Source organism: Mytilus edulis, chromosome 13 (assembly GCF_963676685.1).
Source record: "Mytilus edulis chromosome 13, xbMytEdul2.2, whole genome shotgun sequence".
Classification (NCBI taxonomy): domain Eukaryota; kingdom Metazoa; phylum Mollusca; class Bivalvia; order Mytilida; family Mytilidae; genus Mytilus; species Mytilus edulis.
Genome location: NC_092356.1, coordinates 18,181,099 through 18,199,584, shown reverse-complemented (window position 1 = coordinate 18,199,584; position 18,486 = coordinate 18,181,099). Strand labels below are relative to the sequence as shown.

At 30.9% G+C, this 18,486-nt stretch overlaps 1 protein-coding gene across 12 annotated transcripts in view; it reads right to left on the bottom strand.

Moving 5' to 3' along the window:
- Nucleotides 1–2,458: 2,458 nt before the first annotated feature.
- LOC139501334 (multiple epidermal growth factor-like domains protein 6) overlaps nucleotides 2,459–18,486 on the bottom strand; it is a 103,247-nt gene continuing 87,219 nt past the window's right edge. For 5 of the 12 annotated variants that reach the window (XM_071290369.1, XM_071290373.1, XM_071290374.1 and 2 more), the window contains 17 exons: nucleotides 18,262–18,390; nucleotides 17,337–17,465; nucleotides 16,172–16,321; nucleotides 15,246–15,482; nucleotides 14,911–15,039; nucleotides 14,262–14,390; nucleotides 13,809–13,937; nucleotides 13,517–13,645; nucleotides 13,174–13,305; nucleotides 12,289–12,399; nucleotides 11,836–11,850; nucleotides 10,121–10,378; nucleotides 9,693–9,950; nucleotides 8,938–9,066; nucleotides 8,321–8,446; nucleotides 7,580–7,714; nucleotides 2,459–5,510 (listed from right to left, as the gene is read on the bottom strand). In XM_071290369.1, the coding sequence (XP_071146470.1) occupies nucleotides 5,437–5,510; nucleotides 7,580–7,714; nucleotides 8,321–8,446; nucleotides 8,938–9,066; nucleotides 9,693–9,950; nucleotides 10,121–10,378; nucleotides 11,836–11,850; nucleotides 12,289–12,399; nucleotides 13,174–13,305; nucleotides 13,517–13,645; nucleotides 13,809–13,937; nucleotides 14,262–14,390; nucleotides 14,911–15,039; nucleotides 15,246–15,482; nucleotides 16,172–16,321; nucleotides 17,337–17,465; nucleotides 18,262–18,390 (2,399 nt within the window). In that variant the 3' untranslated portion in view covers nucleotides 2,459–5,436. Of the gene's footprint in view, nucleotides 5,511–7,147; nucleotides 7,185–7,579; nucleotides 7,715–8,320; nucleotides 8,447–8,937; nucleotides 9,067–9,692; nucleotides 9,951–10,120; nucleotides 10,379–11,835; nucleotides 11,851–12,288; nucleotides 12,400–13,173; nucleotides 13,306–13,516; nucleotides 13,646–13,808; nucleotides 13,938–14,261; nucleotides 14,391–14,910; nucleotides 15,040–15,245; nucleotides 15,483–16,171; nucleotides 16,322–17,336; nucleotides 17,466–18,261; nucleotides 18,391–18,486 lie in introns of all 12 variants that reach the window. The other 7 variants (XM_071290380.1, XM_071290376.1, XM_071290377.1 and 4 more) reach the window with 3 other exon arrangements.

Genomic DNA, 18,486 nt, shown 5'->3' with positions numbered 1-18,486 from the left:
TTTTTTTTATTTTCGATTTAACGTGCAGAATAAAGGGATAGCATAATAGAGAATAGATAGAAAAAAAATCAGAATAGTGAGGAATAGAGAATAATGGGGTTCTTAAATATAAAGAATAGAGAAAAACAAGCAAAAGTTATAAAGAATAGAGATTCTAATGCAATTTGTATGTAACAAATTTTTTCATTGGCTAAAAGTTGCCGTCAAATCCACAATTGACCAGGCCTAACTAAGGAGGGACAACCATTTTGAAATGATTGAATCAACAAATGTTCGATTACTACTACATAATCGAAAATAAAACAACACCTACCTCGAATTCGCCGTTTTTATGTAAATTTATCCGAATTTGAAGCGTACAGGTAACGTAATAACCTCCAGTTTGCAAGTTTTCATTTGTATGACGTCACGTTTACCTATGACGTCTTTGTGCCAAAATCGTTCATGAAGTGTCACGGATATTTTTTTTTTGTCAAGTTTAGACATTTTTCCAAGTTTTATCGTATTATTTCTTTTTGTAATGCATTAGAATCGGAATAACAGTACTGTTTTTTGATTTGACTGTCGCAAATCTCCGTTTTACTGTCTCCGCTACGCGTCGCCAGTAAAAATGCATTTGCGACCGTCAAATCTACAATTGACGGTGGCAACTCTTCAACTACAGTACTGTTATTCCTTAAATACCAGGCATACATTATAAACAAGAATGTGTCCAAAATCCACGGATGCCCCACTTGCACTATCCTTTTCCATGTTCCATGGACTGTAAAAATTTGGTAATAATCTAATTTGGCTTTAAAATTAGAAAGATTATACTATAGGGAACATCTGTACTAAGTTTCAAGTTGATTGGACTTCAATTTCATCAAAAACTACCTTGACCAAAAACTTTAACCTGAAACTTCCACTTTCATTTTCTATGTTTAGTGAATCGTGAAATTGGGGTCAAAAGTCTAATTTGGCTTTAAAATTAGAAAGATCATATCATAAGCAACAAGTGTACTAAGTTTCAAGTTGATTGGACTTCAGCTTCATCAAAAACTACCTTGACCAAAAACTTTAACCTGAAACTCCCAATTTCATTTTCTATGTTAAGTGGACCGTGAAATTGGGGTCAAAAGTCTAATTTGGCTTTCAAATTAGAAAAATCATATCATAAGCAACAATTGTACTAAGTTTCAAGTTGATTGGACTTCAGCTTCATCAAAAACTATCTTGACCAAAAACTTTAACCTGAAACTCCCACTTTCATTTTCTATGTTCAGTGGACCGTCAAATTCGGGTCAAAAGTCTAATTTGGCTTTAAAATTAGAAAGATCATATCATAAGCAACAAGTCTACTAAGTGTCAAGTTGATTGGACCTCAGCTTCATCAAAAACTTCAGACCAAAAACTTTAACCTGAACGGACGAACGGACGCACGGACGCATAGACGGATGGAGGCACAGACCAGAAAACATAATCCCCCTCTACTATCGTAGGTGGGGCATAAAAATAGAGAATAAAAGACAAAAGTTACAACGAAAGGTGAATAAAGGACAAACTTTATAACCAAAAGAGAAAAATGGTTCTTGAAGATATGACATATCACCATCTAGACCCCTATAAAAAGTGAACAGACACTGATCTACCAGTAGCAACGTTGTGCTGACCGTGGTAAGTACAAATTCGATATTTATACTTCAACTGTCACACAACTGAGATGTTTAGCTTGCTTTAAAACCAGGTTAACCCACCTTTTTATACACAAGAAAATGCCTTTACCAAGTCAGGAATATGACATTTGTTATCCATTCGTTTGATGTGTTTAAGCTTTTGATATTGCCAATTGATTAGGGACTTTCCTTTTTGAATTTTCCTCGGAGTACATTTATTATGTGTTTTTACTTTTTATGCCCCACCTACGATAGTAGAGGGCCATTATGTTTTCTAGTCTGTGCGTCCGTCCCTTCGTTCGTTCTTCCGTCTTTCCCGCTTCAGGTTAAAGTTTTTGGTCAAGGTAGTTTTTGATGAAGTTGAAATCCAACCAACTTGAAACTTAATACATATGCTCACTATGATATGATCTTTTTAATTTTAATGTCAAATTAGAGTTTTGGCCCCTATTTCACGGTCCACTGAACATAGAAAATGATAGTGCAAGTTTCAGGTTAAAGTTTTTGGTCGAGGTATAGTTTTTTATGAAGTTGAAGTTCAATTAACTTGAAACTTAAAACACATGTTCCCTAGAATATGATCTTTCTTATTTTAATGCCAAGTTAGAGTTTTTACGGTTCACTGAACATGGAAAATGATAGTGCGAGTGGGGCATCCGTACTTTTTGGACAAATTTTTGTTTTATACAAATCAACTTTCTTATATATCACTTTATCGAGAAGCAATTTATTACTCACTGTTTCAAATTGATTTGAATTCGCTAGATTCTTATAATATCATGGAAATGAAATCAAAACTCAAGTTTTAGTGTAAGTTTTTTTAATTTTTTTTTATTGACCAGTATATCCCTGATCACAAAAACAAATAGAACAAATTAACATATAATAACTGATGCTATGTACTTGCTAATGTGAATTTATAGTATCAAATATCAGAAGGTATTCGAGGTATACAGACTGACCTTTACCATAGTCAGATAATGAAAACAAAAGAAATATGTTTGTTTCTAGTCATATCTATTCCGTCAATGAACAAGATTTTATACATTTTGTACAAGATCATGTGAATGTTTGAAAGTGTTGTAAGAACGCTGAGCAGCAGAAAAATTATTATGGAATATTTATCTCTTAGATCCAACAATGACAATGACAAAAGCAAAAACTTAAAGAAAAAAATGGTAGCAATTTTGCAAAAGCGATTTGAAAGTAAAATCAGAACGTCAACGATGTTGTAACAGTGTTCACGGTGACGAGAAGGCTGCAAAAATTCAAAAGCATTTTACCATTGGGGAATGGTATGAAATTGAATTTGTCAGACTACTATTTGTTAACTGATTTACAAGTTAAAAATGTATTATCACAAGTGTATTAATTCAGAAACGGAAGTTGCTGTTATATAAAGGCAAAAAACACCAAGACTCATAAAGTAAATGTTAACAATAAAGTACTGGGGTATAAAAGTGTTTCTCTTTTTTTACTGTTTATTATTTTACATTCAATTTAAGAATATGGTTGACCTCTATGTTGCAATTTATTGAATCATTTAACAGAATATTGACACAATTTTAAATGGTTAACCACAAAATATCCTAACAAATGCTATGAGGTTAAAATCAATATCATTCACATAGTACTGTATATTTCAAAGTTTACTATTTTGATTTATATTTTTTGAAAAGTCGGTAATTTGCATACTCCAACCTTCGAGCATATGTGCTTTTTAACTACACACATATACACAGAACAGTTTCTATTGTAGTATTAATTGGTATAATAGCACAAGAAGATTATCATTTAAGTCAATATGACAATATGACAATATCTAACATTCATACATACATATAACAATTATACGATAAACACTAGATGTTGCTCTTTTGTCTTTTTTATACTATAAATTGAGGAATAATTTTCATAATTGTGTTTTTGATACGGGAAAATGCTAGAAGATATATATATATATCGATACAATATTAAATAGGATTTTAAGTGGTAAAAATCAGTTCAATTCATTCTTTAAAATAATGTTACCAATAGATAAACTGGGACTATAAATTCAGAATCAATTATACAAAATTGTGTTTGTAAATAATTACTCGAAAAGTCTAGAAGATATATATCGATATAAAATTAGAAAGGATTTTAAATGGTGAAATATTAAAACAAAAATAAGTATCACAATTTTTAAGAGTAATATTAGCACTATGTTATCTTTTATCCCCATGGTATTTATTTTACGTTTTTGTCAAATACAGCACCATACACATAAGCAATAAAAACATATAAACAATCATCTCAATAATGTGTACAACAAATGTAAAATCTTTGATATGTTATGATTCCAAATGCATTTCTCAAATGAATTAACACTTGAATGATTCATATAAGTCTTATGAAATTGATTGAATCATGAAATAAACCTCAAATAAACATACTGGCTTAAAATAGTCCCAAACTTGACAAAATGAATATTACAACAAATATACATAATAAATCATATTTTATGAACAGCCATAACACAAAATAAATCTGACATACCATGAAAGAACTAATAATACATTTTATATTATTAGTAATTCGTAAAGAATAAATTCAATTTTCAGTTCACCAACTAGAGACTATTCATTTGGCTAAGAATAACATTTGCACTATTTATCAATCGTCGAACCATTTGTTTAAATAAATGTTTTGTCTTCGCCATCTTTCATTCGATCATTTATTCTACGTTGTGAAGCATATATAATATGATGTTCGGACAGTCTTATTATTACTGTGAAATACTGTATAGTATATCTGTTAGCTAATTTTGAAAACATGCTTCTATCCTTTCCAGTAATATTTATATCTACGAACTATGATTATGCACGAAATAAAAATGTATTAAACTGTGATTTATTCTACTTTTCTCATCGATTGTCAACCATGGATGACCATTGCGTGATCACCAATCGATAAGAATGGAAAATGCGTGTGCTAAGTAATTTTAAGATATGCAGTGCTACTTATAAAACATGCAATATATTTATGATGTATATATACATGATAATGATGCCACTTTCATGCACATTGACTAGAAATATATTTTTGTATAGATAATGGTTAGAATTAATACAAGTGAATGAGTATTTTATTAGATTAAATTTGAATTTTTAGTTTACACATATAATTATCAATAATAAATTAGTCCTAACAAACGACTAAAGCTCATCTCTTTTGTTATGCATTAATACTTTAACATTACTTTCTTATTTACAATAAAACTACATTCATCTATATGCTTATCTAGAAATAACTACAATATTTAACGTTTCAATTTCCTTTGTCATCTTGATCTCAATTTGGAATGTTCCAAGTCAATTAAAGAACGCTTTAAGAAATACTTTAGTTGTTTAGTCTTTAGACCTGAGCAAAGACACATTACTCTTGAAAATAACTTGTAGATTTGTGTTAAACACTCTAGTTATTTTATAGTAAGTTTCCGAGACATCAGATTATTATTTCACAATAATGCTTAAAAAGCATGTATGGAACTTGCTATTACAAATACATCAATAATTTCAAGAGATTTATCTCCCTTTGAATATGTTCATCCCCTTGAAATACAATTGTGTTGATTAGAAAAAAGCATATGCTCCTTTCTTCCTTTCAAATTATTTACAAATCACAGTTAAACCAAATTAAAGCGAATATATAATGAGATCATATCAATGTCAAAATGAAAGATTGCATTGTAGCACCCAGCCGAGAGTAACCTCCCATTTTCAGAGTAGTCTCCCTTTGTTCACTTCTTTCCATGCCCATCATTGTAATATAGCAAAGCCCATGGTATATCACCTCTGATTGGACCATCAGGTACTGAAAGATAAAAAAAATCCAACATCAATTATTTTATAGATATTGCCGATGTTTACCATAACACCAACTAATAATTACTTATACAACATTCAATACATGTTTGGTGTGTATATATAATAATGTCCCATTATATAGAAAAATTAATGAAATCAGGAGTTTTTTTGTTTTACTCTTCTTATTGGGAAGTGAAATATTTTTTTATTTGTATATAATATAGAAACATTAAATGTTTTGGAACGGATTTCATAAAAGACCCTTGCATATTTTTATATTTATCAATATTATGTATACATAAATCTCAACATCTTATTCAGATGAACAAATCAATAAGTCTGTTTGCTAAATGCCAAATGTCAGTGCATGTTTCATGGCATTTTAATTTCACATGACATATAAGAGGAAATACAGATTTATAAAAATTTCTTTATATTGAATAAAACAACATGCTAATTAAGAGATTGTTTCAATATTTCTTTTTTTTTTTTGTTGTGTTTTGTTTCTTGATTTAACTCATGTTATGGTATCATAAAGCTTTCTAGTTTGGTAAATCTTAAACCAAGGTAGCTAGAAATTTGAAAACAGTGAGTATCTTAAATGCAATAAATGAAAAATTTGAAAATATATAGTTACTTTAAGAATGGCACTTTTTGATCATTTTGATCATGTATTTTTCTTGAACACACCGATATTTTGCTTGAATTCTTTAATTTACTTAAACTCATTATACCATTCAATATTTCATTATAGAAAACAACAACAACAGCAAAAGCTTTAAATTCATCTCAACCAAGGCTTTCATTAAAATATTTTAGTATTGAAAACAAAAATAACAGTAAAAGCTAAAAAAAAAAAAAAAAAAAAGTATCACCCAGGGCTTATATTTAGTAATTAAGCCAAACACCAGCAAATTAAAATAGTTATGCCAAACAAAAATAGAATGCAAATCAAAGTCCAATGACACAAGCTTTGTTAATAATAGTGATTTATTCATTGTAACACACAAAATTTACTTTAACGAATGATAGTGAGTAATTAATAATGATAAATAAAACAATACCAGGCGAAAGGAACCAAACAAAAACTATTATTAAATCATTCACTATTAAACCATTAGTTGGGACAGTCATTTCAAGCATGCTCTTATAGTTTTCAAATCATTTCACCTTGTAATGAACCGCAGTCATATGTTATAAAGTAAATTGTTCTGATATTCAATCGTCCGATCGATGTTTATTAAATCTAAATAATTCCAAAACTCATAAAATATGTAACATTGATTTCAATTGAAGTAAACTAACAATGTAAATTATTTAATATGAATTAAAGTAATTGGTTATCAACTTCAGAAACAAACATGAACCAAAATATTTTAAAAAATACATCAATATTCAAATTTTGCATCTGTACACATTCTAAAACTATAGCTTATAAGGTTTACTAGTATAAAAAGTATTTTACACAATACTGTCAATTAAAGCTTTTAAAAAGGTCGAGGTAAATCACGTTAAGTTGGCAGAGCAAAAAAATTTATGTTTTAAAAGTAAAATATGCATGCATGCTTTTCATTGAAATAACTGTTCAGGATAAACAATGGCTGTCTGATGAGATCAAACCATGCATGAATGACATGTGCTTACAAATATATAGATTGCATCTGTAATGTGGTTTCGTCATCTGTAGGTAAAACATATGTAATAAGTTTTATGATATAGATGTTTCAGACAATAAGGAATTTATCTTCAACGTAAAAGTAATGTAGCTGCACCTCAGAGTGAAATAATCATATGATAGTACTTACACTTTTCAGTTTTTATTAGTTTACACGGTTCTAAGAACATCATGTACATTTGTTATATAAAATACACAAAACGTATCGAACCATTTAACCAGAATAGACAGTGCATTGTGAGATGAAATATAGTGTAAACAGTACATATAATCAAATGAAACAATACATTTTACCAATAATACATTTGTGTTGTGATATATTTCGGATTCACCCTATTCATTATGTGTTATATATATTTGACTATCAATTTGAATTAGTATGTATAGACATATTTCCTTACCTGCGTTATATTCACATTTTGGACCTATAAATCCATTTTGGCATATACAGGAACCAGACGAAGGATCACATGTTCCTTCATTATCACAGTCACAGAAATATTCACAATTGGGACCAAACCGACCTTTGCTACATGCTGAAAGCAGACATTTTATATATTCAAATATTTTAACATATGGAATGATATATAAATCGTTATTATTAACTTAGTGAATTATATGTTTTCCATTTTTATCTTTACTAAGGTTTCCTTTATCTTAAGGATAATAACAAAGATCTTCAAAAGAACAGTATGTAACATAACTATACTATCCCTGAAACTGAATTATCAATTTTGATATTAACAACTACAAAAAAAATCAATTATTTTTGATAACACAGTTCTATTCTTAGAGTAATATAGATTTTAGTGAGGAACCTCTTGTTCTGTAGTTGTTGTTAAATGGTGTGGTTCATTAATGTTTATCGTTTCTTGTTTTTTTATTTAGATTATAATGTTAGTTTTCCTGTTTGAATTGTTTTACACTAGTCACGTTGGGGTCCTTTATGGCTTGCTCTTCGGTGTGAGCCATGGCTTCGTGTTGGATGCCGTCCTTTGGCATATAATGCTTGATTGTTTTACACAACATGCACAATGTGTCTTGGAATTAGAGTTGCCTCATTTGCGCTTATACACCATCTTGTTTCTATTTACTCTGTGGCTTGTACTGAACAGTTATTAAAAACAAATCGAGATTCTAACCTTTTCTGCAATCAGGACCTGTTGATCCTGAAGGACAAATACAGTTTCCTGTCATGTGATCACATTCTGCTTCTCCACAATCACATGTCTCTCTACAATGGCGGCCAAACGTTCCTCTTTTACATTCTAAAATTTTCAAATTCTATGTTTGAAGTATGAATTGCAAAATGTTATTCCATAATGAACTATAGTGAACTATAACTAGAATTATTTCACTTGATTGGGCGGGGTTTAAGAAGTTCGCTCATTTAAGACCAGTCCATCTATAGGTAGGAGGATACACTCATCAATAAAGTGTCCAGTTATTCGTCCCATACCATGCACTCAGTTCTTTTGTATATGCGTTTGGTGACACTGGTAGGTGATTAGAATTCAATAATAATTATAACGGTCATACTCCGTATCACACACATCTTCTTATGAAAATTAAAACAAAAGCTCCGCCCGATCAGTTAAAATAACGTTAGGTAATAATATTGATTGATAACTAATATAATCGAGTCGCACAAGAGATGAAAAATACAGGTTTGAAGGTTTAAAATATAACTTTTTTTTTTTCTTTTTACAACTGATAGTTTTGTAGAAAATAGCTATTTTAAGCCTAAGTTATGACTTACGTGTTTCACACTGATCTCCAATAAAACCAAGAGGACATTTACATTGGCCTGTCATGGCGTTACATTTCCCTCCATTGACACAATCACATTCCTCTGAACAATATGGTCCATGGCTACCAACAGGACACTCTGAAAAGCACAAAACATTAACATTGGAATTACATAAATTGAGTTTTAATTTCAAGTAACTGTTTCTAAATTCTGGCAGTCAAATTTAACTGGATCTAGAAGAACAGTCTATATGAAATATATAGTTTATATCCAAAGTATAAATTGATGCAGTATATTATATTTTTTAGTAGTGATAAATGTACGAATTGTTGCTATATAGTCTTACAATTATGTCTTGATATCATGGAGGCAGACACAGAGAGTAATTACATATTTATAAAACCAAATAAGTTTACATTGCACTGCACCAGATACTTATTTAGACAATAATTTCTCTTTCGTGCTATTCAAGGCAAAAGTTTAAAAAAAAATCGAAAGATTATACAAATGTTGAACTAATGAAACAAAAAAGGACCAAATATTCAAACCCTGCCAAGGAACCACGGTTGCACATAATGTATATACATTCTTTATTATGACTGTTCTGAAATATAAACGTCACCTAAAAAAAACATTGAAATATTGAACACACTTTTGTGCTCTATATGTTTTTTTAGTTTAGTAGGTTTGAGAAGTTTTACCCTTCTTTTTCAAACTGTGTCATATTTTTCTGCGCGTGCACTCGTCTGTGTCTTATCTCTTACCTAGTTCACAACTTTGACCATAGAAACCTGAGGAACAACCACAACATCCCGATATAGGGTCACATGTGGCCTTGTTTCGACAGTTGCATGTATGAATGCAACCTGGACCAAATCTTCCCTGCGGACACATCTGATCACATGATTCACCCATCCATCCGAGATTGCAATTGCACCGCCCAGTTACATGATCACAATGACTATTTTCTGAGCAGCGGCAAATTCCAGTGCAGTTAATACCGTATCTTCCATTTACACACACTGAAAGCAAAATAAAACATGTTTTTAATACTGTGTTTATGTTAGTGATTTTCTTTATATATCTTTATAATAACTGTAAGGTTGGGTGAGTATATTTTTAAAAGATTTGACTTACTTCTTTCAAAAAACAAATCGAGGCAGAATAGTATAATTATTATTAAAACACTCACTATTTTGACATTTGTTGCCATGGTAACCTGGCGGACATATGCATTGTCCTGTTCTCGTGTCACATGATCCTTTATTCTGACAGTTGCATGTCAGACCACAGTTTGGACCATACCTCCCGGAAGGACATGACTCAGTACAAGTAGGACCAATATATCCATCTTTACACGTACATGCTCCAGTAACGATATGACAAAAAGCACCATTTTCACACTGACAACCCTGATCACAGTTGGCTCCAAAGTGTCCTTCTTTACAACCTGTAAAATAAAAAATGTATTCAAATTACATATCAAAGGAAAAAATGATATCGTAAGTCACAGTTGCATATATCATACATGTGTTCTACGTCATTAATTTGTGTATGAAGGTAGGAAGACTTGCAAATTAAGTAGTATATAGGAGTGACAAATTGTACTACATTGTGCTGGTTTTAGTAAAACGAATTAATTCTAACAATTATGACAACTTTAACCAAGATACTGAACGCCTAAAATGGTTTTCACAGTACTATTGCGATAATTAACCAAAAGATTAATGACTAAAAATATAGTTATTTTTAACTTATTGTTGGATAAAGCAGATTGACACTTAAGTAAATAGGTTTGTTTAAAACGGACATATAATATCAAATACAATTGTTGTGTATAAAACAGGTAACAAAGATTTTACCGGAATGTTCAAATTTGCAAATATAAACAATAGGACAAATGATGTCATTATTCACAGGCTTAAAGATTGAAGAATAATAGGAAGTAGATGTATAGAAGCAATACATATAAGTGTGTACCTAAGCAACAAAATAAATCTTTTGTAAATGATAAAAATTAACATACATGTAGCTAATGAATAATAGAATATGTACGTGTATAAAGTGCCATTATAAACGAGACGTTTGAAAACATAATTGCTTTATTATGATTAAAATTTAATAAAAAAAAAAGATCGCCAAAAGAATAGGTTGTACACTTTTACCTTCCGAAACCAATAGAAAATACAAAAATACAAAGCAAAAAAAATTATAACTCAATCTGGAAACAGTCAGAGGGCACACACATTCTTAGTATACAACATAATCTTTGAACTCAGTAATAAATTGTGCTAATCAAGCTAAAAAGGCTAAATGTGTTTGAAAGACGCCGATGGTATTGTGTTGACGATATCGATGTCGATATCGTTTATTTAGAAATATAGCAGAATTGTTTGTTTTGAAATAACACCTGTTATTTAATTTCAATCTGATTTTAAACAATATATATGTAAGTTTCTAAACTTAAACGTAAATGCTTGCGTAAGAATATATAACATAAAATAAAGAGTAAGTCATCGATTTTCTATCCCAAATTCATGTATTGTCACGGTACCTTTCTATCCCAAATTCATGTATTTGGTTTTGATGTTATATTGGTTATGTCACCGTACTTTTCTATCCCAAATTCATCATTTGTTTTGATGTTATATTGGTTATTCTCATCGGATTTTGTCTAATGCTTAGTCCGTTGATGTGTGTGTTACATTTTAATGTTGTGTCGTTGTTCCCCTCTAATATTTAATGCGTTTTCCTCAGTTTTAGTTTGTTACCCCGATATTGTCTTTTGTCCATAGATTTATGAGTTTTGAACAGCGGTATACTACTGTTGCCTTTATTTTTCTACCATGATATTTAAAAAAAAAATGAAAGATTGTAATACTACATCTACATTCTGATTGTACATACCAGTCCATTTAAAAGCTATATTCAATGGATTGTTACTGTTAGTATTCTGCATGATATAAGTACTAAATACCAAATGAGACGTAGTGGTATTATAAAAAAGGGTTCTACGAAAACAAAGTCATGAACCTTCTTTCAAGCATGAAAAGCTTATTAAATATATAGTCATTGACCACCTGTTTACGATCATTGTTAGGGTCATATCCATGATGTATACCGGTTGTATAATGGTTATGATGTTTCACATAGAAAACTTTAATTTCGCAAAAAATGTAAAAACTTAATAAAGGTGTTTCATGTTATACATTTTTAGAGCTTAAAGGATTTTCCTGTTATGACAATTATACATATAGTAAAAGTCATCTGGATTAAAAATTGATAAAATAAAAACTAATCAATCGCAAATACTTGAAAATAAATTTCATCAAAAGAGCTTTATACAAATAGTGCACATACCCGATCTTTCATTTCTTTCCAACTCTAATTTAGCTTTTCGTCTCAGCTTTCTCCGATGACGAGTTTTTCTACCTTTTCTATGCTTTTTATTTGACTTAGTTGGCTTAATAACTATATTCCAAGCAGCAAATTAGTAGGAAATGTATATTAGTAGTACAAGAAATTAACAACGAGAAAGTATAATGTCATAAAGTTTAAAATGTAAATGCTTTCCTTGTTGAGAATATTCAATGGACGCAAGAAATTTAGTATGGTTTGTTTTGTTAGGATCGAAGTATTTAAAATGTGAAAAGATATTCAGAAAGTAATTGATGATTTGTCCTTATCAAGACCAGATAAACAAAACACACACATGATAATAAATTGTGTTGATACATTTTAACAAAAGAAACACTTGTAATTGAATCATACAATGTAGCTGTCTACATTCAGACATACTCAAGCAAGTCTGACATTAAAGTATTGAAATCGTAGGTAGTGTGCAAGGAGGTTAGTATTTATAAGTGTGTAAGCATTGAACATTCGACATACAGTGATATCTCATTCAATTTCTTCGGGATTCGATGTTTTTCCTCCAAAAGACATGTGTTAAAACAGGTGAATAAAAAATAACGGTATAACCCACACTTAAATTTTTACATGTCTTCGATCTAGAAACGGGTAGAGTTAGATAGCTTTCACTTTGTAAACAAAACTTTTTCTCGAATGTTTGCGAGTAAACAACACCCTCTTAATATTACATTTTAAACTATTGAATATATACAAACTGATTTTTACCTGCCTTCTTATTTACAAAAATATAATGATAAATTACTTAGAAATTACAATCTAAAATGATGAATGATTGCGTATTATTTGTGACGCTCATGGTTCACATCTAATTACCTCTTGAACAATGTTTTCCTCTGTGTCCTGGTTTACATACACATTGTCCACTAATTGGATTGCACGCAAAGTTTTGCCCGGTACAGTTACATGTCTGACTACACTCTTCCCCATACGTTCCTTCTGGACATCCTGAAAGAATAATAGTTGAAAATTTGTTCTTAATGATCAGAATTTTCATACTAAGTGTACATGTAGGAAAAGTTGAATTTTAGTCAATGTTAAAAGAAATTAAAAAAAAAATTATTTTAAAAAGTTCAATTTGATTCCCTGAAACTTTTCGAATAAACTTTACAAATTAATTTCATTTCAATTGAATTATTGTTCACATATATGTACGTACTTTGTTCACATGAATCTCCTGTCATCCCAGGATTACATCTACAGGCTCCTGTCATATGATCACATGGTTCATCTATGGCGCAGGTACATATTTCATTGCAATCATCGCCATATGAACCACTGGCACAAACTGCAAGGTAACATAATATTGATATAAGAACATTGGAAGAGACGTTTTCAAATTTTTAAAAGAATATTTAATGGAAATGAATCATTTAGCGATACTCTAAATGACAAATCTAGATAAAGAAATATTACAAAACGGTCCTGTTCATATAAAGTACAAATAATACCTTTGTCACAAAAGCGGCCTTTCCATCCTGGTTTACAGATGCATTCTCCGTTCTCATGGTTACAAGTGGCGTTGTTGCGGCAGTCACATGTTTCTATACAATTGTCACCAAAGAAACCTTTAGGACACACTATATTTGGTAAGAAAAAAATATGAAAATGAGGCATATTTTAATTCTGTACATGACAACAGAATTAATTGAAAATATCTTGAATACATCATGTGCAAGTCACATTGCAAAGTTTACCTCCTACCGGCATTATATCTTACTAAACAATAACTACTGATCATGACCAAATACATTTTGAAAATAAAGACATTTTCTATAACTTGCTTATTTGCAGTGCATAAAAAATGAATCTTTGCACTAAAATGAAGCTAACTATTTAATATAAGACAATCCAATAAAAAAAAACGTCTAGTGGAAACATAATAAATATTTATATCAACCTACCCTGATCACATTTATCACCTCGGTAACCTGGACTACAGCTACATTTACCACTAAACCTATCACATGACTCACTGTTGATACAACCACAATCCAGAGCACAGTTAGGTCCATAGTGGAAATTATCGCAACCTGAAAAAATAGACACGATGAAAAAAAGTCCAGATGTTAAATGAATACGATGAAAATGCGTGTATAACTCTCGAGGTATAACTTTCTTCAATGATTTTGCATGGCTTCACAATTCTTATAAATTAAACTTCTGTAGGTAAATTAAATAACTGTTAGCTCTGTAATTCCTGAAAATTTGAAAGACAACATGCGTTTTGTCTAGCGTCATCATTTCTGTTATATGTATGTTCTGATTTTCAACTTGTAACTAACCAAAGTCATTGCTACAGAACTCTCCTATGTTTTTAGGGGTTGTTGGTTCGAGCAAGGAGTCGGAGTAATGTGTTCGAGTAAGATAACATGTCTTCCTACGGAATATTATCTACTAGAAATGACGACTAAGCATTATTGTCATGTAAAGCAATTTTCGTATTTATATCAAATGATCATGTTCCTGTCATAATACGCGTTTAACATTTGTCACTGGACATTAAACATCAATCTATCTATTGTTACTTTTATTGACTCTTTATTAACTCACCTAATTCGCACGCCTTTCCGGTGTACCCATTTGGACAATTACATTTTCCATTGATGTTGTCACATTTGGCATCATTCATACAGAAGCATCGATACAAACAGTTAGTACCATAAAAGCCTGGTGGACAACCTGAAAATTATTAAAAAGGAAGTAAAATCAATTAAAAAAAAACATTTCTCTAATTTTTGTGCTATTTTAACATTTCCTAAAGAGTAATTCAAACAACTCTGCAGAAACTAGAATAGAGAAAGTAAAATGTCATTTACTTCAAAGTTTAAGTTATCTTCAACGTCCTTGAAGTTATAATAGTTATTGATAAACTTTCTTATTTGTACCTTCTTCGCAAGTGGTTCCCTTCCATCCAGAAGAACAGATACATGTTCCACTAACGGGATCACAGGTACCATTGTTATGACACACACAGGTTTCAGTACAATCCTGACCATACGTTCCAGGTGCACAACTCTTCCTACATCTCTCTCCCATCCAGCCAGGAGCACAAGCACATTTTCCATCAACATGGCTACATTCAGCTTCATTTCCACAGTCACATGCTTTCTTGCAGTCAATTCCTTGATAATATTAGATTAAATATTATGATTTTTTTTTCTGTTTGGATTCTTTTACACGTTATAAGTATTTGTTATTCTCGTGGGATTTTGTCTGATGCTTGGTCCGTTTCTGTATGTGTTACATTTTAGTGTTGTGTCGTTTTTCTCCTCTGATATTTAATGCGTTTCCCTCGGTTTTAGTTTGTTACCCCGATTTTTTTTTTTTTTCATGTATTTATGAGTTTTGAACAGCGGTATACTACTGTTGCCTTTATTTATAAGTGGTGTTTCTTTATATGTCAAATGTTGTCACAAGTAATTGGAGGGAAACAGTGAGAGTATGCATGTTGCATGATAATCATTATTATTTTGAAACATTTGATATCACTTCTTATAATAATTGGTTATTATATTGTTCTTTAAAAATATGAATGACTTACTTCTTGGGTAGGACACTAATTGCAAATTCCGTTTCTTGTTTAGTTTATCCTTGATGTTTACCTTTAATTTTCTTCATAGCAGAGTTGCATTGGTACTTGTCACTTTGTTCAAATACTCGAAGTAACGTCTTTTGCTTTTTCATGTTACGTATTGGCGGTGTAATAAGTATAACTCATTTTTCTTTTTTTTTCAGAACAATAAAATATCTTGCTGTATGACGTAATAAAATAAAAACCGCCAAAGAGGGGTTAATATTAAAAGAGACATACCATAAAATCCTTCTGGGCACGCCTTTGTACAAAACTTTCCTCTCCATCCAGACGAACAAACACAGGCACCACTTATATGATCACACATTGCTCCATTCACACATTTACATTCCTGTGTACATCCGGGTCCATATGTTCCTTCTTTACATTCTGTAATATTTTGTAAGGAGATTGATAGGAGATTAGACACATAGATGTCATATCGATGTTCAAAACTCATAAAATTTAGAGACTATACATCTGTGGTTACATCTTAGATAGGGATTTTAATAAATAGTAAAATATATCAATGGGGCAAGCAAAAATTATAAGTCGAAACAAAACCATTTATATCATGGCAAAGAAAGAAAAAGTATCAAAGGATTGTCACTGGGCTTTGTTATTCTGATTCAATGGTGATGTTGTAAATTCGATCATACTGGATGGCACTTCAATGAAAGGAAGCAAAAATATTTTATTTTCATAAAAGTATCGTAATATTGGTAGCCTAAATTTTTGATGAGTTTATTTTTTAAGAAATCAAATTTTGTATTGAGTTATTGAAAGCAATACGAAAAATAATGGACCCGAAAGACTCTTAAAGTATTGGACATTTACTTCTTTTGACTATGAAGTCAAAGTGTTAAAAGAAGTAAAAATGTTGTTATTTTTTTACACTGAGATACAATAAGGTTTTGAACAAAATGCACAAAGATGTACTTCACGCAGCGTTACTCTGAAATTGTTTGAACATGAACTGCATCTGATATTCAACTATACTTCGATTAAGGATGTTCGATATTCTGTTTCAAAATAACAAGCTTTTTAAAAGATATAGCATTGATAGCATATCAATAAAGGAGCTAGAAAAGCAAAAAATAATAAGTGTCTGTATGTTTGTTTCCAAGATATAAGCCTTTGAACATTTGGAAGGATATGATTCTCTTTAGATTATTCATATATTTAACATTGGTGCATTTTTCTTCTCCAAACTATGAAAAAATAACAAGGATTTTATAAGATTTTCGAATATGGCTTTTTAATTTTAGACATTAAGATTATGAAAAGAAGAGAAAAGAAAAGTAGGGGTTAGCGGGCTAAATTTTCAAATGGAACTACATTGATAAAATCAGAGGATTCAGAAAATCTGACTTAAATCATGTTTCGTGAACAAACTGTTACTTACTTTCGCTACATCTAGATCCTCTCCAGCCCGGGGCACAGACACATTCTCCTATAACAGGATCACATTCGGCACTAGTATGACAATCACATTTTTGAGCGCAATTTGCTCCGAAAGTACCAGGATGACATTCTGTAAGAAACATATTTCAAATAATAAATTAATTACGAGTTAAATAAAATTTCTTTGAACTATAGTTCTTGTTTGGTAACACTGTATGTACCGCTAATGCACAATGAATGCCAAATTCTAATTTAAAAAATAATGCAATGTAGTTTTTGTAATCTCCTGCCGAGCCTAAAGCAATAGTTCACTGTATTTCTGTAAAACTTCTGCAGTTGCATTAAGTACAAATCTGCATTTTTGCAATACATGTCTCCTTGACACATGCCCAGTTGCCATTCTCTATTATATGCTGCATTTCATCCTTCTCCTATAATTGTAATAATATCAACTACGACCCACTGATAAAATGTAATAAAAGTTTCAATAATAATTTCAATTTCGCAATACTTTTGTTTTGGTATACATGTGTGCAATTATAATACAGTTATAATTTAAATTAAAAGTTGAAAGTCCCCAAGGGTAATACCATCCCAGTAGGCCGAATGTTCGTACTGGCATGAAATACGGATGTTATGTTATTTCAATTTGCTGTTACAAAATTTGGGAACTCATTTAAAATCAAGGAATGTATCTCCCGCATGCAAAGCTCTGATTCCTCGCCAAGCTTTGGATTTATATTTTGGAGCTTTTTTGTTCATAGCTCTCAATATTTTTGATAAGCTTTTGATCTTCAAGTATTTTGGCCTCGAGTTACACTGAAAAGACATTGATTGTCGAAATGCACATCTAGTGCAGGAAAAAATTGGCACCATTTATGTAATTAAAACCATCAAAATTGCTTATTAAAAGTAGCCTAGATTACCTCTATCACATGTTTGTCCTTGCCAGCCAGCAGTACAGTTACATTTGCCATTCATAGGATCACAGTATGCTTTATTTTCACACTGACATCTAGAGAGGCATTGAGCACCAAATCTTCCCTGGGGGCAAACTGAATTAAAGTATAGTAATCGCCATGTTATATTTCAATAGTATGATATTAACTTTCCCATTATATTTGCAATGACATGTTCGTTTGTTTTGTGTG